At 37.2% G+C, this 26,127-nt stretch overlaps 1 protein-coding gene across 2 annotated transcripts in view; it reads right to left on the bottom strand.

Moving 5' to 3' along the window:
* Positions 1-26,127, bottom strand: part of CDKL5 (cyclin dependent kinase like 5) — a 126,543-nt gene that overhangs the window by 73,050 nt on the left and 27,366 nt on the right. For both annotated transcript variants that reach the window (XM_066313930.1, XM_066313932.1), the window contains exons 2-3: positions 5,265-5,493; positions 4,677-4,711 (exon numbers count right to left, since the gene is read on the bottom strand). In XM_066313930.1, the coding sequence (XP_066170027.1) occupies positions 4,677-4,711; positions 5,265-5,328 (99 nt within the window). In that variant the 5' untranslated portion in view covers positions 5,329-5,493. The remainder of the gene's footprint in view (positions 1-4,676; positions 4,712-5,264; positions 5,494-26,127) is intronic.

The raw sequence follows: 26,127 nt of genomic DNA, 5'->3' as shown, positions 1-26,127 counted from the left end.
GCACCATGACATGGTACATGAAGGAATTAGTGATGCACAGAGTTCACCTGAGGTGAGCTCAGCTGCCTGGACTGCAGGACAAACTCAGCCAGGTCACTGTACCAGAGGAGCCTGCAAGCAGCTCCCACTCAGCATCTGAAGCTACATAACCTTGCCTTTATCTAAGGATGTAGCAAGAAGGTCTCCTGAGAACATCATGCTGTTTGACAATAGAACTGATGAGGAGTTTTCTTTTAAAAGAATTCTGTAACAGCTTGAATAATGAAAACAGTGAAAACATCTCCTTACAGACTGGTCTGCACAGTACGCTGCACTCTGATCAGAGGCCATTTAGATGCTGCACAACTGAAGATTCACAACTGAAGCAACTAAAGGGATGTAAGGTCACCTGTTCTATTTTTACTTTATTATAGTGAAGATAATACTCACTAAAGAAGCAGCACTTTAAATTACAATTTACAGAACCTATTACAACAGACCAGCATCTCCACCATGACAGGGAAATTAAGAAAGAATTAAAAGAGAGGGACAATAGAAATGCAACTCTGGGCTTTCAAAAGAACAGATTTCACCTTGTACTAGGATCTGTTAGAGACAGCCCTGAAGGGCAAAGGAGTCAATAAGGGCTGGTTGTTCTGCAAGAATTACTTCCTCAAAGCACAGCAATGACCATGAGAAAATTTTCTGAAGTTGGCCAGCATTGGTAAAAGGGGAATTCCTGACTCTGCTCAAATACAAATAGTGTGAAGCATGAAGAAGTGGGTTACCTGTAGAAACAGAAAAAGATTATTGGTTTCAAAGGGAAAACTAAGAAAACCATGACCCTGCTTGTCTGTAGGGGTTCAAGTAATAAGAGACATGAAAAAAGTTGAGATACTCAAAAGAAATGTAATGATTCTGCTACATATGCATATTTACTATATTTTCTAATGAGTAAAATGTACCTTTCTTTAAGGGGTCAGCAAATATCTCTTTCATGTATACTAAGACAAACAACTAACCAGAACAAAATGCAAGAATATTACAGAAGGTTCAAACAAGACAAAATTAAATATTAGGCTAAGAATACATTGCCTGGAAGTATTAAACCTATTCCAGAGATTATTCCTCATTATTCTTCAATGCACTGAAGTGTTAAATAATTCTAAATAACTTTTTTGTTTGTTTTTTAGATGGGAATTGAGTGATGCTTATCTCAAAGAAAAAGGTCTAAAAATGCCTCATACTATTAAGAACCACCAAAAGCAGACACATTTCTATAATAAAAGACAAAAAAAAAATCTCATTAGGCAGGAGATGTTGGACATATAAGAACAACTGGCACCAAACTTCCAAATCATGAAACTGTATATCCCCTCAGGCTCAAGGCCTTTAGTAAAACAGAGTACACTGTAAGGGAAGAAATCAAGAAGATCCATCCATTTCAACTACGATTTTAGAGAAACTGCATCACCACACACCTTCCTGCATACCTGGCTAACCTATGCATTTATGCACACATACATATATATGTATATAGGCGTAGGACCAGAGAATGTCCTGAGTTGGAAGGGACCCACAAGAATCACCAAAGTCCAACTCCTGGCCCTGCACATGGCACCCCAAGAATCAGAGCATTTTCCTGAAATCATTGTTCAAATGCTTCTCATGGTTTGACTGCCTGCTCGTACGAACCCACCTTCCTCTCCAGCCTGGCTTGGCCTCATCCTAAGAAACAACCCCCGTTCCAGGGTCATCACCTCCTCCCCCTAGACAGAGTCTCCCCTTGGCTCAGGCATCTACAGATGTATTCACCTCATTTCTACAAACTCTACTTGCAGCTGCAATTGTCAGTGTTTCTCCTACAAACACAGTTTACTATCTCACAGTGTAAGATTTCCTTTTCACACTGTCTTTTGGTTTAACCTTTTTCTCTAGGCATCTTTTTCGACGTGCCCATCTCTGGAGACCTATGGCTTTACCACACCATCTTCCTATCAAACATTGCCCAATAACTCTGTGTGAAGCAGCAAGACCTCTTCGTAAAGTAAAAGCGATACTGGTTTTATTTAAAGGGCAAACATTTGTCAAGTCTTAAACATTAGCAAAGATTCTTTTCCTCAGCCACGATCTCTGATACTACTGAACTGTTCAAGCGACTTTTCTTTTCAGAAAACAGCCAAAATCCAAATAAGCCAAGACAGCCTTTTTTAATAGTTTGTAACTATCAAGTGTATTTCCAGTATTTTCAGAGACAATGCACTTCAGTGTATTTCCTTAGGAAACATCCCCTGACTAAATGAAAAAATAGGAAAAAGCTTTTTGGAATATCATCTCAGTTTTTTTTCCAACATGTTATTTGTATGAGCTTAGCATCAGAAAAAAACCCTCAGATAAACAAGTAATCTTTATGCACAAACCACAATTAGCAATGAAGAATTTGGGATAAAAACAGGCTGTATAATAATGTAAAAACAGTCATTCTAGAGCAGCTACTGTAGCTTTTCTGGTAATGTTCCCTTAGCAAAGGAAAAACACATATAATAATAACAAGGTATTCGCTCCTTTCTCTCCTACTTAAATCTATATACACACTTAAATGCCATTCTCTCCTACTTAAATCTATATACACATGCCAGTGAAATGCACTGAGGTAAAAAGTTACATATTTACTGAAGCACTAGTGGATTATATGTTGGAAAATCGTTGCAATTAGGGGCTGGCTCCTCATTTCACACAAAATTTACCCTCTCAACAATACAGTGGAGATATATTGACTTAAAATAGCTGGGAATTTGATCCTGGCATATTACCACTATTTATAATCATTAATATAAATACTTCTACATTCAAAAGTATGCCCACCAGCAGGAAAACATTAAAAAAACCAACCAACCAAAAAAAAAACCCCAAAAAACACACACACCAAAAAGACCATCCAAAAATGCAAACAAAAAACCCCAAAAAACCCCAAATGCAATCCTTGCATTTCCAGATAAGTCTGTTAAGACTGTATGAAAGCATATTTAATCTTTTTTCTCCTATAAAAGTACGAAAGGCCAACATTTCTGTGATTCCACTTTTAGACAGTTCCTCTTTATTTTTTGTAAAATAGATAGCTCCTAAACTCATCTGCTCTCAGAGGCTCACTGTAGTTTGTTTTAAGTGAGAATCATAAATCAGGTAGATGTAAACAGCAACATACCTCACCTTTTGTTTAGATCTCCCAAAACTGGAAACCCTAGGTCTTAGTAAACCCATCTGCTAAAAGCTTAAAGAAATACCACTTTGTTTTAAATTCTTATCACAGCTGTTTCCATTAAGATGAAGCTGTAGAAAAAAAAAATGGTGTGACTACCAAAAGAATTTAGATGCTCGCAAGAAAGCCAGCAGTTTTACATAGGCTGGTGGAACACTTTGCTGTGCTAAAGGAAAGACTTTCCTTTCTAGTCTTCTGGTGTGGTGCAAGGTATTCTCATAGGAACCTGGACAACAGATTACCCTGCCAATATACCAAACTTCTAGAGTACTGAACTCTTTTGCATGAGCGTGAATAGACACGCACAGCTTAAATTTCACTCAGCAATCCAGGAAATCCTAGAAACTTCTTGAGTCTGGCTGAGGTTACTTTCCAGAAAGAACAGAGCTGCCTAATACAAGCTGTATCATCACTACCCAGGTGTTCTCAAACTACTTGCTCTGAATTTGCATACCGTAACTATCTAAAAAGACTCAATTTACCTAAGTCATTCTATTGACTGTTATTACATTACACCCCCCAAGTCCAACAAGGCTTCAGCTTGAGATAGAATCTTAAGTTCCATTTTTTTTTCCTTCTTTTTTAAATCAGTACAACAATGTAAGACCCTCCAGATAGACCCATAGAGTGTGCAAAAGCCCTTCTGAATACATGCTAAAAGCCACCATGAGAACATAAATCCTCTGCACAGCCCTAACGTTCTCTAGAAAATAGGTATGAACTAGATAAAAAGATTTTTATATATTCTTGGATAACTGCAATACTGTGATTCTGAAATGGTTTGCTTCAGAGAAGTTATTTTGTTAAATGCAGCTCGGAAGACAGCAAAGTAGTTTGCGACAGTTCTGTATTGCTGAGCAGCAAGTTCAGATACATCCAACTTACAAACTAATTGAAATAGTGTAGACAGGTTGCCAGACTTCATTATTGTATCAGTGTTTTTTCTTTCCTTTTTAAGGTCTTCCTTTTCCAAATTAAAATCTACAACCAAAAAAAGTCACTGCTTTCCTAGTGCCATTTGATCCTCCTACAGATGCTGAAATCCCTCATGGACTCCCCTGTTTCTCCCCTACCTCTTCCAAGACAGCTAAGTGCTCCTACAGTAGTATTTGGCAAATAGTTTGGCATTCTAATTAACACTGCTTGAGCATAAACTGTGTTCCAAAATATTTTTTGGTCTCTTTTCTTAAAAACTCTCTCAGTTGAAATGAATAAAACATTAGTAATATTTCAGACAAATATTAAACACAAAAATTTGAGATTTGGTACTAGATATAGCCATTTCCCCAGAAATTTGCAATTAAGATGTCTGTTAAGTAACTGCCTGTTCCACCCCAGATGCTATGTCTCATACATTTTAACATGTTAGTTCTCATTAAAAGTCATTGCTTCACTCAAACACCAACATTTCGCTCTGACTTAGAAGCAATTCACTTACCTTGTGTCTGCATTTAAGTACAACGCCATAGGCTCCTGAAACAAAGAGGAGGAGAGATAAGCCATGTCAAAGCAGAAAAACATTAAAAGTGGCAAGATAAAACAGTGCTCAGCAATCTCCTAACTACAGAAGTAACATTGTTCCCAGTATTATTATCCAGAACTTGCATATACAGGTGCTAAATCTCTGTACACGGAAACAATTTCACAAAAATTGCTCAAGAGTAAATGGATTTTAGAACACTGAAATTATTTTTTTAAAAATATGCTTGCAGGTAAGTTTGATAACTTGCATCTCCCTAGTACCGCTAAGGAGAAATCAATACATTCAGCTTTTAAAAGGAAAAAAAGGACAACACAAAAAACCCCCAAGACCCCACAAAACTACTCTATTTCTTTTCCCTTCCTTTCAGCTTCCAAACTTCTCCATCCAACAAGGTAATTATTAGAAGCTACAGATAATAAACACATACAAGAAAAATTTTGCAGTTGGTAACTTCTTATCATCAAAAGGACTAAATATATATATATACATATCTATTAAATGTATATTAATTGATAATTAATCTTTTATTACGGCACTACTTACCTTCACCTACAACCCCAAGGATCTCAAATTTATTCATCACATTACCAATGTTAGGAATCTTCATCAAGACAAATTCCTCTTACGGTGAGGGCCACAAAACATGGCACAAATGGGACTGTCTGAAGATTTTGCAGAAGGCAGTTGTGAAAAGGCTCTTGGAAAAAAAATTCCACCTTGATCAAGCAGACTTCTCACACCTTCATTTAATTTCTAGGCAGTCAATAGCTTCCTGGGGAAAGAACAGAAAATAATATAATTAGTACTTTGATTTTTTTTCAGTAAGAGAAAGCAACGGTATATAAGACATCACACCAATTTTAACAGACAATTAATTTACTTCCACATTTTATGTGGAGAGCTTAGCAGCAGGTATAATGGATGGAACCTACTGAGACCACACATCTGACACAACAGCTGGTCTTGTAATCCCATACACAGGATGTCTATTACAGCAATAACTAACTGGCATAAAGTAATTTTCTACAGAGCAGAAGCAAACAAAAATGTTGACACAGGAACTACCTCAGTAAGCAAAAATAAGCTTGCAATTATTTATGGTCTGCTTGGTGTATGTCCAGAGTTAGGTACAAAAACAAATTTTGTTTAGTTAATTTCTTGTTTGTCCACTGTAAAGATAAAAAGAATACAGAAAGAACACTACAGGAGAAAATAGCTTCCTACTACTATTTTCTGTGATTACTAAGAAAAATAAAGAAGTTAATTTGCTAGGCTGACTAGGAACAAGATTTAAAAATTATTTCCATTTTCAGCTTATTTAAGAAATGTGGTAAACAGAAAAAATTGTTTTCAAAGGGTTTTTTTCCATGCTCCCCAAATGTTAAAGTAATTTTTCAAATCAAGTAACTATATACAGGGTAAAAACCAAAGATTTTTGGCCTGTTTTAGGCTCACCACTTCTCTGCTATCCTATTACAAGTTTGATAAACAAAACACATCAAATTTTGGGTTTACTAACTCAGACTGCATTTTCCCCTTAATGTTAAAGGCATATATCTCACATTCATAATGGAAATGTGGAAATGGGGAAAGAAAAATCCTAAAATGGTTTCACCATGAATTGGAAATGTATCATCTTTACAACTCCGTGATTCAAGGACAGAACTACTCATGAAGAACAAGATGGCAGGATGGAAGTGAATACACTTAATTAAGTTATGTGTGAGGGTGAGTTTGACCCAATAATGCTGGGTTCAGCTCACACAAATGGGATCTCACTATAAACCAGGGGTGCTGGCCAAAAGCCCAGCGCTGACCAAGTCACATGCAACAAAAGGACAACCCAAGGGTGGAGAGAAATCACAATGACATTTGCTTCAGCAAGACACAGGCAGATCATGTGTTATTTTACAAGCAACTCCAGAGTTAATCCACCACAGTAATTTGAAAATAAAGCAGTGAGTTCCAAATTAAAGGGATAAGTTAGGGTTTTCTGGTTTGCTTTTTTCTTTTTCTTTTTTTTTTTTTTTTTTTTTTTTTTTTAAATGCTGCCCAGTCCTTTATTAATTATTTCAGTGGTTTAATTTACTGTTTTAATTAATCAATTTTTTCTCCACTTGTGAATTTTACTAAATACTCCTTCCTTTCCCTTCCGTATGTTCTCCTCCTATTTCATTTGGCATTTCCTTCTCACAGAAGCCTTTTAGCTGTTTGTCCAGACTTTCTGGTTACAGTAATGAACCAAAAAAATGAGGTCCTGGAAAAACAGGAGCATCTGCTCGGTTGTATCCATCAACATGAGAACAGAGCCTGCACTGAGCTGCTTCAGCTTTCTACTGACACAGGCTGGTGCCAGGCACAGGGCTCAGCTGACTGTCCCCACGCTGCAGCTGAGTGGCAGAAATACTGCAAGAGACCTGGAAACAACCATTAATGCCACCGTAACGTAAGCAAGACACAACAAAACTGGTCTGCCAAGCTCAGAACAGCAAATTTACTTGCCAGAAAGAAAGGAAAAGTCAGAAAACACCCATAGTTTTCTATGAGCACTGTTCAGTAACATCATCAGATCTGTTACTTCAGTTCCCAACATTATTCACTGGCAAGTCCTTCCAGAAATGAGTTTCTGATAAATTAATTACTTATCTGCCAAAGTTATCACTGTACACTCTCATTCTGCCTTACAGTATTCACAATACTTCCTAAATATATGATGAAACAGTGAAGAATCTTACAAGATTATGTACCAAAAACTCAAGAAGAAATTGAGACGCAGTTCCCTTTGTCTCTCATTTAAGATTTCTAAATTTCTCATGAACTACTTAAAGCTATACAGCTTGTGATCCACTATTTTTATTTCTTATTTTTAGTTCTGCAAGCTTATTCAGTGTGAGCTCAAGCTTTTTATTGGGAATAAATGTTTGACTTGCAAGTAGCTGATCTTTCTTTCTGAAATTCTCTAACTAGGGAGATTGTGGATCCCCAGCCCCAGCAGTGCTAAAGGCCAGGTTGGATAAGGCCTTGAGCATCCTGTCTAGTGGGAGGTGTTTCTGCACGTGGCAGGGAGCGGTGGGAGAAGATGATCTTTAAGGTCCCTTCTAACTCTCAACGTTCTATGACTCTATGAAATTTAATACTCTACATCTCCCCACTGATCACATATCATCTTCCTTTTTCACTTCATTAGAAGAGCCACAGAAAACTGATCCCTTGCTACCCCCTGGATTCACGGCACCTGGAGAAGCATGTAATTCCTTAAAGGTAAAACCCTGCCAACTCACTTATTGATGTTCACTCACCATTATTGATACACTTCAACTGGCCCAAAGAAACCCACAAACCAGCTTCCCTAATTCTCCCCAAAGTGCACCGTGACTGACTGACATCACAGGTAACACAGATGCATACAGGGGGACTCCCAAAAGAAAACTGGACTGCAGTGACCCACCTCTTTTGCACTAGCTCCAGGCAGCTTTGTGCCCAATTCTGCTGAGAGCACTTAATGAGAACTTAATTTTGAAATGAAAAGGAAAGCTAGTTAAAGATGACTAGTGGCAGTAGTATGGATTCATACCCAAACACTTCTTGCTCCAACTCTTTTGCCTCAAACTGGGCCATAATTCAAATGTTAGTGAAGTTAGACTAGATAAACCCATTTAATCTCTAGACAAAATTGATATGCTTGCATGAGATCTTTGCCTTCAAAAGCTGCTGAAAGATTAAAACCAAGCTGCTGAAAATATTTGTTCAGGGGCAGTACCCACTTTTTCAGATTCTTCTGCTTTTCAAAAGGCACTGGCCTTGTTAAGACTGTTTTGAAAATCACTGGCTGTTGCAGGCAATCTGGTAAAATGAACTCAAAACTCCATGAATGACAGAGAGTCTTATGAATGTCAGAGTGAGTAACTATAATAACAAAAACAAGGAAAAAACACCTATAAGTTTTAAACAAAATTGTCAAACAAAAAAGTAATTTCAAGAAAGTTATCCACAACAAGAATTACTTTATTCTGCAACTTAATGAGGACAGGCTGGACTCTTTCAAGCTGAACACTGGAAATAGCAAAGAAAACCTAATAGCTGCCACAATCTCATTCTTTGCACTGAGTGCAACACTGGTCTGTTTTCCTAAGTTGCTTGCTGGCTAGAATAACCCTTGCAGAAGTGGAAATAAGGCTATCATTTACCTCTCAAAGGTTCTCCATAGGGAAACAGCAGTCATTCTGCAAATATCCCTTTCTAAGGCAGCCAGATTTACAACATATCAACAATTTATGAATTAAACTAACAGATCTGAGATGCTTTCAACATTACCATGATGCTCTACAAAACACAGAGCCAACTCAGCAAAACGAAGAATCATGAGACGAACAAAAAAAATATTAATTTTATTTAATCCAGAAGTGTAACACTGTGAGACTTTAATACAAAAGTAGCTGTTTTGCAATAGCATGTAAGGCTTATACCTAAATCCCAGAAAACATACAAACATTTTTGAAATAAGCATACAGAACACTACAGCATTATGGTGTCTGATCATTTGAATTAGAATTAAAGCAGTGGGGAAAACCTCTAGCTTTTCCACAATTCCCTTTCGCTTCAGGACCATTAAGAATTCTAATGCCTCACCCAAAAGCATCAGACTTAACCACTCAATCCAAAGCCTCAAATTTTAAGTAGAAATGCTATTCTTTATTTCATAATCATCAATACCTGTGTGGAAAGGGGAAGCATTTTTTACATAATTAGATTTTAATAGAAACCCTTAGTGAGAATTATGAAACACATCAAGCAGATTTTTGTCTTCACAAAATGTAGAGAAGTAAACTGTCCTAGAAATACACTTAAATTTGTATATCAGTCTTGCAAATCAAGTATTCAGTAATTTCATTTATCATGACAGAAAGAATGCATCCTGCATCCTACTGAACTTGGTTACAAACTTCCAACTGACTTCAAAGTCATCCATGAGCTTTTAAACAAGCTTCTTGCCAGCAGACAACATACCCCTCTTGCTCTTCTAAAACAAGAAGTAAACTCAATCTGTTTATTTATTTATTATGTTTACTCACCAAGAGAACACACCAGGAACTTCTAGAGGCTGGTTTACATTTTCATCTGTGCACTAAAAAATCAGTGGGTCCATACACAAATGTAAAGAACCATACCATCTGTCTTTGATGGTTATGCATTAATCCACACCCTGCATGTCTTCTGTCAAACAAGGTACATGGATGAAAGAAGCATTAACCACTTCTGTTAGCAATGATGCATCATCATTCAGCACCTTCACTTTTCCTTCCCCGTGCACATTTAGCTCTATTCATTGAGGTTTTTCAGGAAAATCCTAGAGTTGCAAGCACCCAATTCAGTGTTATAGCAGTATAAACAACTGACAGGGTAAAGAAAACAGGTGAGGTTTTTTGTTTTGTTTTTTTTTTTTTTTTTCCCGGATTTATTGATCCAGAGGAATGTGTCAGGACTATTATGAGGAATTACTGATCAGGAAGAAAAAATTCAATATATGAGAAGCTGTAAGGAGGAAGCTAGCAGTAACATTCTGACTTAAGGAATGGAGAGAAAAATAATACGATCATACTGCTAGTGACATTGTACCAGTCCCACTCCTTAATTTCAATAAAAAACCAACCACTTTTTCCATTTTATGGTGGGACAGTACACCTTCTAAATGAGACAAGATCCTGGAGAAAGAGCCATCAAGATTTCACAATATGAAGAAATCCACAATGAGGAAGTTGAAAAAAGAAAAAGCTGAAGAGATAAAAAGCAACAAGAACTTAACAATTTATAGTAAGCCAGTTTCCACACTCTAAGCTTCAGTCGATCCTCCTCTGCCCGTAAGAAAAAGTTAGGAATGAAAAGAACATCTGGTGAAAATAAATACAAAATTTAGAAAACTGTCAAACTTGAACAAATTATGTAAAAGCAAAACACCAAGGTTCTTTGCACAGGCTCACAGATTTTAAAATACAGCTCCAGAAAGCTTTTCTTGACATTGCTTGTATCAACACTGGACCCTGACTTCATCATTGCTGGTTTTTGGAGAACTTGCTTGGGTTGGTTTTTTTTTGTTTTTGTTTTTTTTTTGTTTTGTTTTGGGCTTTTTAATAGCTGTTGAAATACTGAAACCCACAAATGCATCTGAATGATTATACATCAAGGGAAGGCATCATCACATAACTGGTCTAAAGGCAGCAGATCTCCATGGACAAAGGAGAACCTGAACAAAATTCCCATCCCACAGCAAGCAAAAAACTAGAAAAAGGGTGAATCAGTTCCCTACTATTAAAGATGCCTGTTTGGTTAAATTCCAAAAGGAAAACTGAGCTTGAAGGCCAGGACAACAATAATGATTTGGTTTGTTTTATCTTGCTCTATGAGTGCTCTCCCTTTTGTATCCAAGTACAGATTCAAAACTAAATTCAGCTCATCCTGGATACATGAACTAAATTCACTTCTCTGAGTAAAAAACGCAGGATTCACGATCTTCCCCAACAGCTGTGGCCAACTCAAAAAGAGTGGGTGCTTAGCAGGACGCTTCTAAGACCATACTGGCAAATAAGCAGACTGATTATGAAAGCACTGAGCACAAAAGCAGCTCCCATGAGTCATACCAGGAGGACAGGAAAGACAATTTTGCTTCCATTTTAGTCTTGCTCTCCAGTAAGAACCTTAACAAGCGAGTCTATTGTGGGTGTGACAGCTTCTTACGCAGTTGATGCCGGTCTTGGCGCATGCTGGGTGGGCTTCTCTGTACCTGTGGCAGCTCTGAAGGAAAATCATCACTGTGCAGAGGAGAACACGCTCAACAGCAACCTGCGAAATCCAAAGCCTTTGCAATTTCTTCCGGCACAAGGCACCTTACACTTGACACTTTCATTTCTATCCAATACAAGCACCCAACATTTGCAGTTGAAGTAAAAGCACACTTTGGTTTATGATATACTAGGCAAAGAGGGTTTTTTTGGGGTTTGGGTGTTGTTTTTTTTTTTTTTTAATAATACAAGGTTTTATTTTGTTACAGAATAGCTTGCTGTAGAAGAAGCCAATATTTCTTTATCTGACACAACATTTGTAGTGATTTCCTTGGAATTTGGTTCTTGACTTTAATCTTTCCTTCTCTCTTCTCAGAACCCCAGTCTCCAGTAATATCCTATATTAATTTGTCATGCTGCCTATGATTTAGTCCCATATTATTTTTGACAATCTGCCACGCACTTTAAATCCTCAGTATAATACCACAAAAACCATCGCAGACATTTTTTTCATCTTTAGAAGCACCCAAAAAAAGCTGCTATTCTCAATTACACATCAGGACTCACTCTGTGGCTCAATTCCAACGTTTAAAGATCCATACTTAGGAATAAGAAGAAAAAAAAAAAAAAGGCAGGAGGGCAGAGGGTGCTCCTGTCCAAGACAAAGCACAATACATCTCTCGAAGGGGACATGTTAGAAGCAGCCAGCCAGCTGAAGGTCTGCTCTGAAGCCTGAGCTCAGAGAAGAACGCGGCTCCCGAGCGCGTCCATGGGTCAGTGCCCGGCACCCCAGTGAACCCTGCCATGCTGCCCTGCCCCGCTGCCAGCACACAGAACAACACCTGCAGGACACCTGGCCACTGCAGGAGAAGTCCTCTGACGCATTCCTAAGCGCATCAGCCGCCGAATCGTTCATAGGTGCACACACAAAGCGTACTGGTGATTTAGGGAGCCTGAAATTCTTCTAATCTGACAAAGTTTCCCTCTCCTTCCAACCCAGTTTTGTCTTCGTTGTTCTAAAAATAACACCCATTCACATTCTAAAAGTCAGATGTTCCTCTCTGCACTGTATTTGGCTGAGATGGATCTTTCTCAGAAGACTACAGAAAAGTAAAGGTGAATAAAAAGTATTTATAAATAGCAAACAAATGCTGAAACTAAATTCTGTGGGCTTTCTAATTCCGATCAAAACAACTGCAGTGACTATTCTTCTTGAAATCTTCAAGTATATAATTAAATACAGATGACTAGTTTACTATCTCAACCAAATGGGGGAAAAAAACCCCTCCAAGAAATCCCTTTTTCCTTGAATATATAGAACAAACAAAAGTATGAGGGGAGAGCCCCTGCAAACTTAGTACTAAATTAATAATAAAATAGAAGACATGCAAATGAACAGAACTACATGATTACACCAAAAAATTATTTATCATTACTTCTTCATGCATTTTCCAAGCAAATAGTTAGAAATATTTAAATAACACTGATCCACCTTATATAAAGTAAACCCTGAAAAGAATGCCTACAAAAGTCTTAAAAAATGTACAAAAAGAAGCCACTCAACAACTAATGGTTCTAATATCCAAATACAGGTCATTTCAAGAATAAATTCATATTAGTATGCAAACAGAAGCGCAGGAGCATATTTAAAGAAACAACTCAAAGTTTTATCATGGGGTCTTCTGTCACTAAAGCCATTACAAGTGATTAAACCACGTGGTGGACAAATGGTGTAAATGGGGTATTGTGGGGGAGTGCTGGAGGATTTTTAAATAATTTTGTTTAGGTTTGACTCTAATTCCATCAATCTCAAAGCAGATTGGTTAAAAAACTCCAAAGAAATTAAAACCTATAGAAATATCTCTCCATACGAAGTTTCATCTGAATTTCAAGATAATTTCTATCTCACACTATTTCAATGTGTGAAACAAGGCATTTGCTCCAATTTTACCAGCTAGGAATTTAACCAAGTATGATCAGTACTAAAAGTGTATCAATGTGCTTATTTTACTTATTTTACACTTCATACTTGGGGCTTTTTTAAGATGTCTATTATCAGAGTAACTGAACACTAACCATGTTTAAATACAAGGTGAGTTTTCCTATGCTTTCTATGCAGTTGGAAAAAAAAAAAAAAACCAACCAAAAAAACAAAAACCCATTAAACTTACACTGGTGAATAAATCAATTAAGTAAAACCCAAGTCAAGAAGACTCATCTCCAAGTGGCTCAGACTGCTTTAAGAGGTTATGACCATCACAGTAAGACAAAGCTCAATTAAAAAAGATTCACATTCCAGACGAAGAGAAAAAAAAAATCAAACAACCAATTAAGAGTTTACCTAAATTAACAGTATTTGTTAATTGTTAACTGTTATTAATGTAACAACTTATTAACATAAGCTTCCTTGAAGCAGAGGATAAAAGCTTGGAGTGCTCTGGAATACTTCACCCCAGAAACTGCTGCAGCAATATATCATGTACCAAAGACAATTTCAGGGAGGACTCCGAACTGAAAACTCTGAAGTAAAGTTTGTGTTCAGTGCAAATTCACTGCAGAGAAAGTACAGCAGCAGAGTGTTGACTTGTGCTGTGATGACAGATGTCCTCATGCTGAGCCACCTAGAACACCTTCAGGTAGGGGAACTTCAGTTTGCTAAATTACTGCACACACTTTTGGAAGATAAATTAAGGTGACCAACTCAATTTGCAATATGTGCAAGCAATTTTCCAGTAGAGAAAAAAACAAACAAACAAACAAAAACAACAAACAAAAAACAACAGAGAAACCAAAGCACAAATTTAATTTGGTGGTCTCATCCAAAAGCAGCAGAAAAATAAAGACTCACTATACTATCTCTCGCCTTTCCAGTTGAGGACACAGGTAAGGAATCGGCTGGATGCAGCCGGAGAGTTGTGGTCAATGGCTCCATGCTCCAGTTGGTGATGAGTGGAGCTTCTCAGGGCTCTGAGTGCACTTTAATACCTTTATCACTGACACAGACAGTGAGACTGAGAGCACCTCAGCAACTTTACAGCTGACACGAGGCCGAGTGGTACAGCTGACACCACAGAAGGACAAAATGCCACCCAGAGGGACCTGGAAAAACTTAAGGAGTGGGCCCATGAGAACCTCACGAAGTTGAACAAGTCCAAGTGCAAGGTGCTGCACCTGGGTCAGGGCAGTCCCAGACATGAGCACAGGGCTGTGAGAAGAAGCCACTGAGAGCAGCCCTGCAGAGAAGGACTTGGGGACGAAAAGCTGGACATGAGCCAACGGTGTGCACTCCGGAACACTGGGCTGCAGCAAAGCAGCCCAGCCAGCAGGTTGAGGGAGGGGATTCTGCCACTCTAGAGAGTGGCACTCTAGTCTGCCCTCAAGAGACTCCAGGTGTGGTGCTACATCCAGGTGTGGGGTCCTCAGCACAAGAGAAACACGAACACATTAGAGCAGGTACAGGGGAGGGCACACACACAGACATGGTCAGAGGGCTGGAGCATGTTTCCCACAGACAAGCTGAGAGAGCTGAGAGCAATTTTCCAGCATTGAAAAGACCCTGGGGAGAAGGGGCTGGAACATGACAATCCCTGAGCTCCCTTCCAACCCAAGCCCTTCGTGATGCTCTGAGGAGGAGAGTAAAGAGTGACTCTGGTGACATTGGACAGTCACGGTGAACCCCTCATAGACACCTAATTGTAAAGACATAATGATGATGATCTCTTTTCCTCTCCCACTTATTTCAACCGTTAGTTGTATTCTTAGGTCTTAGCTTTAAATTAGATTTTGAGCTCTTTGATGAGGAAACTTTTTCCTATGTTGAAGGTCTCTGGTGGTGTTATAAAATAGCATAAGATTTATAAGATTTAATGTTTGAGACGATGCTATGGTAATGATTCTTTGCATGAACAGCATTTCTGTGGTAAAATATTTAAGGTAAGTCTTAAGGTAAGCGAAAGTCTTACCAGAAAACTCAGGAAAAAACTTCAAAAAACTAGGAGGCAATTTGATTCACTTCTGGAAACAGGAATGATTTTATAATGGTAATTTTTAAAATTATAATAATAAACAATGTTCTTTCAATGCCAGCTTCCTTAATCACTTAAGAAAATAATTGAAGTAAGAGCTCCTCTTCCAATTTCAGCCTAGTGGTTTCCATTTCACAGTTAAAAGAAAAAAAAAAGGAAAATACTTTAAATTTCACAGAACATGAAAACTATCCTCATGTAAGTACAAACATTTAGACCAACTTAATACAAATGCAGTCTGTACCTTCATCAACCACCATCAATATACTGGTAAAACATTTATATCCAATGAACTTTGTTTAACTAGGATTTTTGTCCACACTATTAACTATTAAAAATGCCTTTAAAGTAAATAGAGGAGTTTACTACTGAAGGCATGAGTTACCTCAAAAAAAAAAAAAAAAGGTAGTAAAAGAATATTATTTACAACTTAGTCACTATAACCTGAAAAGAAAAATCATCCAGATTAGAAGTCCAGGTGTCAATTGAAAAAAATTTAAACATAAATAGGGAATGGCAGAAATGTGGCCTTTCTCCCAGAGAGAAAGGCAAGCCAAGCAGAGCGTCTCCTGCTCTGCTGACAGCTTCACAGCTTCTTGCATGAGAGATTCCCATGACAGCAAAAGCATGTCTGGATATGCAAGTGACCCAAAAGAGGACCTGAAAAACAGGTCCTGAGAAAAAGGAGATGCATCTAAACAGTAAATAATGTTGGCAGACCTACCAGAAGAAAGGCAATAAAAACCCCTCATAATCCTGATTTTTCATCTTTCATGTGTTTTTCTATCCTTTGAGTCTTCCAAGTTTAATTATGGAGTGTGGAGGGTGGGAGGAGGAGAAGGGATAAAAGAGGGAAGGCAATGCTCCTGGCAAAGGGCAAGAAGGGTGGGTGAGGGAGGGAGAGAGAGGAAACCACTCCAGGGAATCACGGGAGAAGACAGTAGAAGGCTGGCATATGGAGAAGTTCTGAAATGAAAGAAAAAAACAAAATTCTAAGGACAAGATGCTTCAGGCATGAGCAATGAGTTCATCATGATATTTGAGATTTATATAAGTTTATAAAAAAATACAGAGTTGAGCATCCAAAAGTCAATATTTGCATAACTGACTTTCTTGTTTCTTATATATCTAGTTACTTCTGGTACAAACAGGCTTCTAATATTCAGGGAAATAAAAGTAACATGGAGAGATGAATGCAGAAGTGTACATCCAGAAAAATACTGAATATTTATTTCCTGCAAAAGAAAAGTACAAACTACTTAGAAAATAAGGGCTGGCAACAATATAGGGCATATCATGAGTCAGAGGGTTAAACAGAACTTCCCAAAGTTCACTTATCCCTACTGACAAAGGTTGCTAAGGAGAGGCTGAGGTGACAGACTCAAAACCAAAGATGAAACTGTCTTCTGCTTGCAAGTAAGCTGTACAGAACCATATGCATATATTGACAGGCTTAAATAATGGTCATCAGGGAACTAGATGGATGCATATCAAGAAATTTCCGCACCCACCACAGGCAGCAATCACAGAGCAGCAGCACACTGACCCCAGGCCTAACCCAGCACATCTCAGCAGGCAGGGACACAACATGCCAGATTACAGCTTTAACTGCACCATAGTATTTCTTTCCACTAATGATCTCTTTGTGCCTTTCTAACATTAGAAGAATAATCCTCACCTTCCTTTGGAATCCAGATAGAATGGCCGATATGCTATTTGCTCAGACAAAAAGTCAGAAATTGTAATCTCCTTTGGACTATACCACTTTATTTACTGCTGAGGCTACATACTAAATCAATCTAAATGCAAGTTTAACCTTTAGGCCTTTTTGTGGTGCTAAATATGCATTCTATGATCCTCTTCACTAATATGTCAAAAAGCCCAACCAAAGACAACCAATCAAAACACCAGTTTACAGAGCTGAGCACCTACTTCTGCAGAGAGATTTTCCTAATATACAGGAGTTATCTCCCCACAGTGGCAATGAAGAGAGCTAAAAGACCATCAAGTAATGTAAAGAGTCTCCATTATGAGCTGAAATTTCAAATACGGATGTCAAATCAATGTCACAGTCTATTTGGATCATTTCTTCAAAATACTTCATAGTTTAGAATAACTCTGTTTCTCTGCTTCCATGGTCAGATATTTTTAAAAAACAAAATATTCTCAAAATAATTTGCACAACATTTTGCAACAAAATGCAACTCAAGTACTTTTTCCCACTGCAAGGTATTTACTAGACTGCAGTAATTCTCTTAACACTTTTAAAGCTGGAAACACACCTTCTGTTGAATGCTATGAGTCAGTTTTAATGACAGTGTTATGTTCTATTGCTCTGTAGCTTATGCAAGGGAAAGAATTTGCATTAAGTACCCAACTTTAGAAGCCACCTTCTCTTCTCTTTTGTTAATACTGAATAAAGGTTAAAAAAAAGGGCTATATTCTCTGCCTGCTTTCTTATTGTTTTAAAAGAATAAATCTAGTTAGCTGCCTGCAATGTAAAATGGACATAAACTTTTTTATTGTTTTATTGTCACTCTACGAATATGGGGGGAGGAGGGGAGGAGATTATGGGAGTGTGTTTTATGGGAATGTGTTGTCCTTGTTTGGGTTTTTTCCCAGAAAGCAGAAAAAAATAGCTTTATTATTTAGTAAAATTTCAGAACTTTAAACTACTTTTTCAGCATGAAAACAGTTAACTTCAAAAGAAGGAGAATAAAAAAGTCCAAAATGCTAATTCAAGGGAGGGGAAAAAAAAAAAAAAAAGAGGGAGCAAAATTACTTACTGCTATCATTAGGCTGGGAGTGTGCAACACCTATGTATTCCTCAAGAAATTCAACAAGAAAAAGTTGTAACACAATATGGCTTTCCACTACAGGTCTTTTAGTCCACACAATGCTCCAGTTTCATTATGCTTTTCTTTCATTTGCTTTGTCCTCTCATTTAAAATTCCCCAATTCCTCACCCTCCCCACAATGGCATCTCATACTTATTTATGTTGGGGTATTTGGGGGAAGTTCTTCTGGGTTTTTCAAACGTGACATTTCACTCAGCTCAACAAAATAAGGGTTTGACTAATTTTGCCAGAGATAAGACTGGCAAATTTTTAACTGGTTCTCATGCAAACTGCTGCCCAAAATTCCTTGCAAATACCCTTGCTACACAGGAATACAAGGTCAAACATTTTTTTTCTTATCTCTACAGATTATACATATACACACACAGAGAACTGTACATAAGCATGCACCTGCTTCTAATGACAGGGGACAAAGTCCTTCTTCCAGCAAATTTAATTTCTTAGAAGTTCAACTAAATAACCACCTACCTTGTCTTTATTGAAAGTAATTGTGAAATAAATGGGTTACCTCTTCTACTCTTTCTACTTTCTAGAAATTAATCATACATAAGCCGAAAGCTTCACTGAAATCATAATTTACTCTTTTTTAGCACTTTTAAACAAATTCTAGATTCCCAAGCAACGAAAAGGTAATTTACTTCCTATTTTTAGTTCAGAAGTTCAAGAACAGAAGGTAAACTCTACAAAAATGAAGAAATGGTCTGATGGACATCTTCCTCCATGACTGGAAGATCATTTATAAAAAGGCTATGGTGTGACAGTAGTAAGTGACATTTTTGCAGTGTAGAAAAAGCACCAAGAAAACCAGATTTCTCATGTACAAGTGGACTGGAAGATTGATACAGACCACTGCTTTCTGAAAGCTCTACACAGAAAACACTTTTGAAATAAAGCAACTCTTTTGACCGAAGAAATTATACACTTTACAAACCTGTAGAGACAGCAGCTCATGAATTAACAAAGGACCATCACCCACACAAGGGTAAAACAGATCCGTAGATCACACTTTGCCCAGCATATTGGAGAACAATACTCACTTTCATGAAACAGCTGTAGGGAAATTGTCAACTGTCTCCGGCACTGGAAGAGTCAATTTCTCAAAATAGAAGGTCTGTCATTATTGCCATGAGATGTGAACGCAAATTATACTGCCATTTTTGTTAATTTGCAAGTAAAACCAGAGAGGCAAAATCTAATACCATTCTGATCTTGTTTGGGGGTGTGAGGAGGAGGTATCAGCCCTTTTCTTTTACTTATGTAAAAGCAAGCCTTCTTTTTTTTTTTTTTTTTCCCTTCTCTTAGAAGAACTTCTTCATATAGTACTTGAATCTGCTCCAATAACAAGCTCTCAATTCATTTCAGAAATATATTCTAGCTCTTGAAGTTCAATTAATTGGGGGGAAGGGGGGAGGAATCCATCAGCACATTTTCCAACTATCAGAAACTTGTTTCTTGGCAAGCTGAGAACTTGGCCGACTGAGAACTTAAATAATTTTGTACCCTTAACTCCAGTGGCAATGAAATGCAATGGTCTTACTTCTAGTTCAGCCTCTAAGCAGAAGCAGCAGCTAAGTAACACCAGAAATAGAACATGGAATGCAGTGTTCCAGGCATTTTCAAAGTTTCCTCAGCACACATTAACACATCAAGCAAGATAAAGGTTAATGAAATACACACAGATTCACACTGCAAACAAAAGCAACTATTTTAAGCCTGATGAAAGTGTTGATAGACTTCCTCTAGGTAAGATTATGGTAATTTATGTTCAGTGTATAGCTTTATTAATAATTAAAAACTGTAATGTCAAATGCCATTATTAGGAAGACAAATACATTTGCACCAAAAAACTGAATCAATGAGCTCTTGCAATACTTGATTCCAAAAGCAGAAATAAAGGATTTCTTATCTCCACACAGCTTTTAAATGTAGCATGCCATCAAAAATAGTTTGCATCCTCTTCTTTCATATGAGAAAAGGGAAATCCCCTCCCAAGAGGCAAGCAAGCTCACCTCAAAGCTCTTTGAAAACTTGTATCTACTTGAGGAAAATACTGAAATGAATGTTTAGTAAAAAGAAGAAATACTATTTAAACCCATGCAAAGTATCAAATTAAAGTGGGAAAACATTAAAACTTTCAGAGTTGAAGAATATAGGCAACTAAAGATTCAAGCATACTAAACATTTATTTTACTTGTGACAGAGGCACTGTCAAGTGCCCACTAAGCAAATGCAATTCATACAAAACCCCAAGGCTAATTTAGTCTGTGTCCTTTTAGCAGTTCTTTGCCCAATTTAAATTTATCCTGCTTAGTTTATATAAATTGTTTGGACACTGAATGTGCCAGCTTGAATTTGGCAAGGAAAACATGCTTTTGCTATGTAGAATCTAATTTATTTTCATTTCTATCTAATTACTTAAAAATGAGTGTTGTGATGAGAGATTTACGCTAAACTAAAAATCAAGACTTTCACCAGTAACATTTATACCGTATTTGAAGGAATCAAGAGTATTTTTAAAAGTCTACTGCCATGAGAAGTAGAAACCTGTACTAGTACAGAAACGATTATAATAAATGTATTATGCTTTATAGTAAGATTATGTAAAATACTTAGAAAAAGTGTACAAACCAAAGCCACCACAATACAAAGCATCACTGGTGGTGTGTTCCATTCAATTCACAGGCATACAACTACAGAATCCCCTATCCTCAGTACAGTAAAGATCCCAGAATTCACTTCCTGCCAAAGTACATTACCATGCTGTCCTTACTCACAGAATTTCTACAGCACAAGGAAAACAAGACAAAAAACCTCAACAACAACAAAACCAACAACAACAACAAAAAAAACCAACAAAACCGCACACACACACAAACCAAACAAAAACCAACCAACCACCTCCAAGACTACTTCAGTTTTTCTCCTGGATATAATCCAAATCAGTTTTTGAGGTGATAAAAATTTTTCACTCTAAAAAAATCCTCACACAATGAGTGTCACACACTCTGCACACAAATCAGCAAGAGACCACTGAGGATTGCCAGCAGAAGACCACTGACGAGCAAAGAATTGCTGTGTCACTAGAGGCTCTAATGTTTTATTAAATTCCACACAACATGAAGCCACAACCTCGACAAACCTTCAGTTAACACCAACCAATTAACTTTCACATATCAACTCAAGATAATAGGAAATAAGAACACAAGGCTCTATTCCTCTGCATTGCCTACCCAGGGTCTCAACCCCATGTCCTACTAGGGCATAACCTTCTTTTTTTCCTGCAGTAAAGAAAACCAGCTTCAATACCTGGCTCAGAGAAGCCATGTAATCTTAATATTCCCTCCAGAAAGTTACCCTAAAATAGAAGCATAAACAGAAGTTTTGGGTAGTGCAAGTACAATAGTGGTAGTCTTACAGCACTTTCAGAGATACTGTCCAGTCTAATCTCATGTCATCCCTGCACAACAGATAACCATCCATCATTTCAGTAAAATCGTGGTGCACATGGTCCCCACAGAGTACATTTTTAAACACACACATACATATTTATAAAAAATATATACATACTATATAGTATACACAGTAGAAAGAAAACATAATATCAGAGAAAATGTAAAGAAGCATTTGTCTTTGAGAATGTCTCAATGGCAGACCTATAACCACACCCCGACTGTGAAAAAACCCTGGTTTCCAGAAGTGAGCATCAGAACTCTAACAAGGAGGTGCACCACATTAGAACTATAGAAGACGTGGCTGGAAGGGAGTAAGTAGAAGAGCAGAGCCTGCTCTGTTCTAGTTCAAAATGGGACAAAAATCATTCAATCAGACTGCTCAGGACTCAGACTATAATCCTTATTATGTTTGTGGAGCATTTTGAACAAGGCAAACTAGAACAATATCATGACAGACGTGCTTTGATTGCAGTATCCAGAGCAAAAAAAACCAACCCAAAACCAACCAACCAACAACAACAAAAACCTGTATCACATTTACAGCACAAATGAGCAATGTCAAAGAAAACAATTCACACAAAACCCAAACCAAATCAACAAATTTAAGAGCACAAGGATGAGCACATAAAAATTCAACAGTCTCAAGGGAGCTTCTGTACTGAACACTTCACTCACTCACATCCAACACTAAGTACATTCAACTGCCCAAAGTCTGTTACTTTTTTCTGGCTGGATTTTTTAAATTGCTGGCACTGCCTCCCAATATCAAACAAACCTACTGTAGCATGCCTATATTAACAAAACTGAAGTCTACAAAAGTACTTCTAAGTTTCATTCCATTTCATCCTCTTAACTGCTTGTCTAATGGCACACAATTAGTTTTGAAAAATCTCTAAAGGAAAATCAAGGGTTTTTTCCCTGCAGTGAACTGGAGTCTCATTTGTTTTCTTCAGCATCATGCTGGCTCATTAGCTTCTTTTCTGCACTCAGGTAAGACCTCAGTAGTCAACTGGGAACCTCCTGAAATCTGCAAATCAAGATAAAGAAACTACCATTCTAAAAGCCCTGTGCTTTCTTAGTTTCTCTAAGAAGTTCAAGTTTTCAAGTTTCTCTTGTTTAAATGAGGTCAGTACACAAAAACATGCTCTAGAAGGAGAAGTGAGGGTCCAGGCAAGCTGAATAATCGAAGAAGATCAATAGAGATTGTGAGATGCTTTCTCAGGAGTTCCCCCATTGCTACCAAGACTTCCTAAGAACTCGCAGCTCAATCCATCTGAACAACCCACAACAGAAATGGATGACTGAAAATCCTGCAAGCCAGATTTTATAAAGCCTGTGCTTTCTACAGGCTGAACAAAAATAATCTGCCTTCAGTATTTTCATGCTGTTCTGTCAAAAAGAAGAAGAAAAAAGGATTGTGTTCTAAAATAACTTCATCAATAGCCAGAACAACAACTGGGAACTACAGTCAACTACATTCATAGGTACCCTAAGCAAAAGGCAATGACAAAGTTTCATTACAAGAGAACAGATGATATTTTGCAACACATATGGTATTTATTTTTATGCGTTAGTCATACAATAATACTACAGGCCTAATTTTTCTTTAAAATAGCACAGTATTTTATGTTGAGGTGTATTGCTGATATTAATTTTGTACAGTTTACCATTTATTTTTTGCTGTTACAAAATGACTGCAATTTTCAAATAATGAACATACTATACACGGAAAGGAACATTCAGTATACATACAGGTGTGTAGAACACCCTTCGAAAAAGAACAAGCCTTGATAAAAAACTACTACTGAATTCAGAGAAGGAAAAAAAATCCCAATGCAAGCACATGCCAATTTTTGAGTATCTCTTATCTTTTCAAATCACCCCAAAATCTCATTACACATGAAATAGCAACAATTAACCAGCTTTGGATTGCTGCAATGACTGTCAGGTCAGTACAGTGTAGGCAAAAAGGTACTCAATAATATCTGCAAAATATTCATCTGAACTGTAATATATCCTTGCTGACTTTTCATCGAAAAGTGTTCCATGACCCTACAGTTTTTAATAATTCATTTTTTTAATATGAGAAAATGTGATAGAACATATCCTCTTTCTCAGTTTATGTAGGTTTTAGCTGAAATCGACACAGTATTCTTGCAGCAATTTAAAGGATATTTATTTATTAAAATGAATATTAACTCAAGTCAATTCAACAGATTCTTTGGGTGAGGGTGTTTCAGTACTATCTATGTAAATTTTCTGTAAGTTTTCTCATCTCCAACATATTTTCCAGGTAAAGCTCCTTGGGGCTCTATGATAGGAAAATTTCCAAGTAGCATCAAAAATAACAATTGGAAAAGATTCTCTATTCCTTAAAGGAAAAACAAAAACAAATACCCTCCTAAAAAGCCCTTATCCTGAATCAAGGCAGAAAATCTAATAAAAATTAATGAATCTTGCAGACACAGAAAACAGTTTGTTCGTTTGTGAAAGTAACTCTTGCAGGGGTCAGCCCACTCAGAGAGAAGACAATGGAACTTGGCTGAGGCCCCTCACCATTAAGGAATGGTCTCTATCATGGTAGGCCTGGCATGTGTTTAGAGTAAAACACCCTAATATAATTTTGTGGTGTTTGAGCATGGATTTGTTATTATCCTTACTGTTACAGAAGCCTGTGAAGTACACCACAAGGTTTGTATTCACAGAATGGCATTGAATAGAAGATTAAGACTAATGAAAATAAAAGTGTCCACAAATATTTGCAAGAATACAATAATAATGCTTCAGGATACATCCAGATGCTCAATTCTAGCTGCTCCTGATCCAGATAAAGTTGCCTGCAAATCCAAATATCCACAGCCGATCACCAATCCCTATTTCTACCATCTCTACTAGTCCAGGGTCAAAACCCAATTCTAATTTAAAAATTTTTACACAAATCTATTTCGCTTACATACAACACTTTTAAAGAAGAAATCCCCATACACTTATTTAGATCTCTTCTTTGAAATTAGATACTACTTCCAAAAACCTTTGCAATAAACCCACTATATTCTTTTTTTTGGTCCAGAAGAATTTACACAATGAGGATAGAGAGCAGAGGGTTTTTTGGGTTTTTTTTCAAACAAACCCTCTGCTTTCCCTTTAGGCCACCATCACAGCAGGCTCAAGGGGACACTCCAAAGTAGCTTTGCCATCTGGATTCCAGGTTGCCAAATCATTAATGCTCTTTTAAACAATGACTCCAAGCAAAGACAACAAACCTTTTACAGAATCCTGCCACTGTTTCCTCCTGCTAGATGGCAATTCCAGCGTCATGTCAGCAAAGACAATTCACAGATCAAGCTACCTATAATACATGGATTCTCACACACCTCCTCTTATCCTAGCCTAGCGTTAACATTTTAAGATTGTACGCTACAAATTCAAGATTGTCTTCCAACTCTGTATCTAACAGAGGTGACTAAGTCAAGCCTGTCCTGTTAACAGATTAGCAGCATGACAAATTTCTTTTCAGAGCACAGCAATCATAATGGTAAAAGTTCTACCTGTTGTGTAAACAAAAAGAAAAATTCACTGCTTGTGTTCCAATGCTACAGTGATTAGCTTGAACAAAGACTGAGAAAGACAGAAGCTCTTTTAAAAAGCAGTAAATGCACTTAGTTTTTTAATAGCTGCAAATGTCTTTGCCATGTCATGGGCTTAAATCTGGGTATATCATTACCCTGTACTGTTTCAATGCCTACAGATACTAAATATAGATCATTAAGTTACAGTGATGAGGGAACTGGAAAAAGCAAAAGGAAAGCATAACAATTGATCAAGATGCCCACAAAAATACACAACGTATGTCTACAATGTCATTATCCATCCCTCACTTCCTAGTGTAAAGGATAACATTATTCTAATACTTGAGGTAGAATATTCCTATGAGGTAGAATATTCCTAAAAACCCTTCAGTGTTCAAAAAAGTAGATAATTACCTTTTCTTCATTTAACCATATGAAAGACCTGTATTGGGAACCACATTCATTCAGATTAAAAAAATAAATTAACCAATCATATTAAGGTGCAGCCAAATTTCCTGAATATCATCTAAGAAAAATTAAATTATCTCTACTCTCTAACTAATTAACTATACCCTCTAATAAACAAAGGAAGTCAGTACAAATAAGCCAGTTGCATGGCCAGGAGGTTTCTGGAATTAAGTTCAAGAAGTTCTAGCACATGACAAACAAATCAATACATTTAATTATTTCCAAATGGAAATACACCCAAATCCCATAAAACATATG

Source organism: Sylvia atricapilla, chromosome 2 (assembly GCF_009819655.1).
Source record: "Sylvia atricapilla isolate bSylAtr1 chromosome 2, bSylAtr1.pri, whole genome shotgun sequence".
In the NCBI taxonomy this organism is placed as follows: domain Eukaryota; kingdom Metazoa; phylum Chordata; class Aves; order Passeriformes; family Sylviidae; genus Sylvia; species Sylvia atricapilla.
Note: the sequence above shows the minus strand (reverse complement) of the source record. Positions and strands in the feature narration are given on the sequence as shown.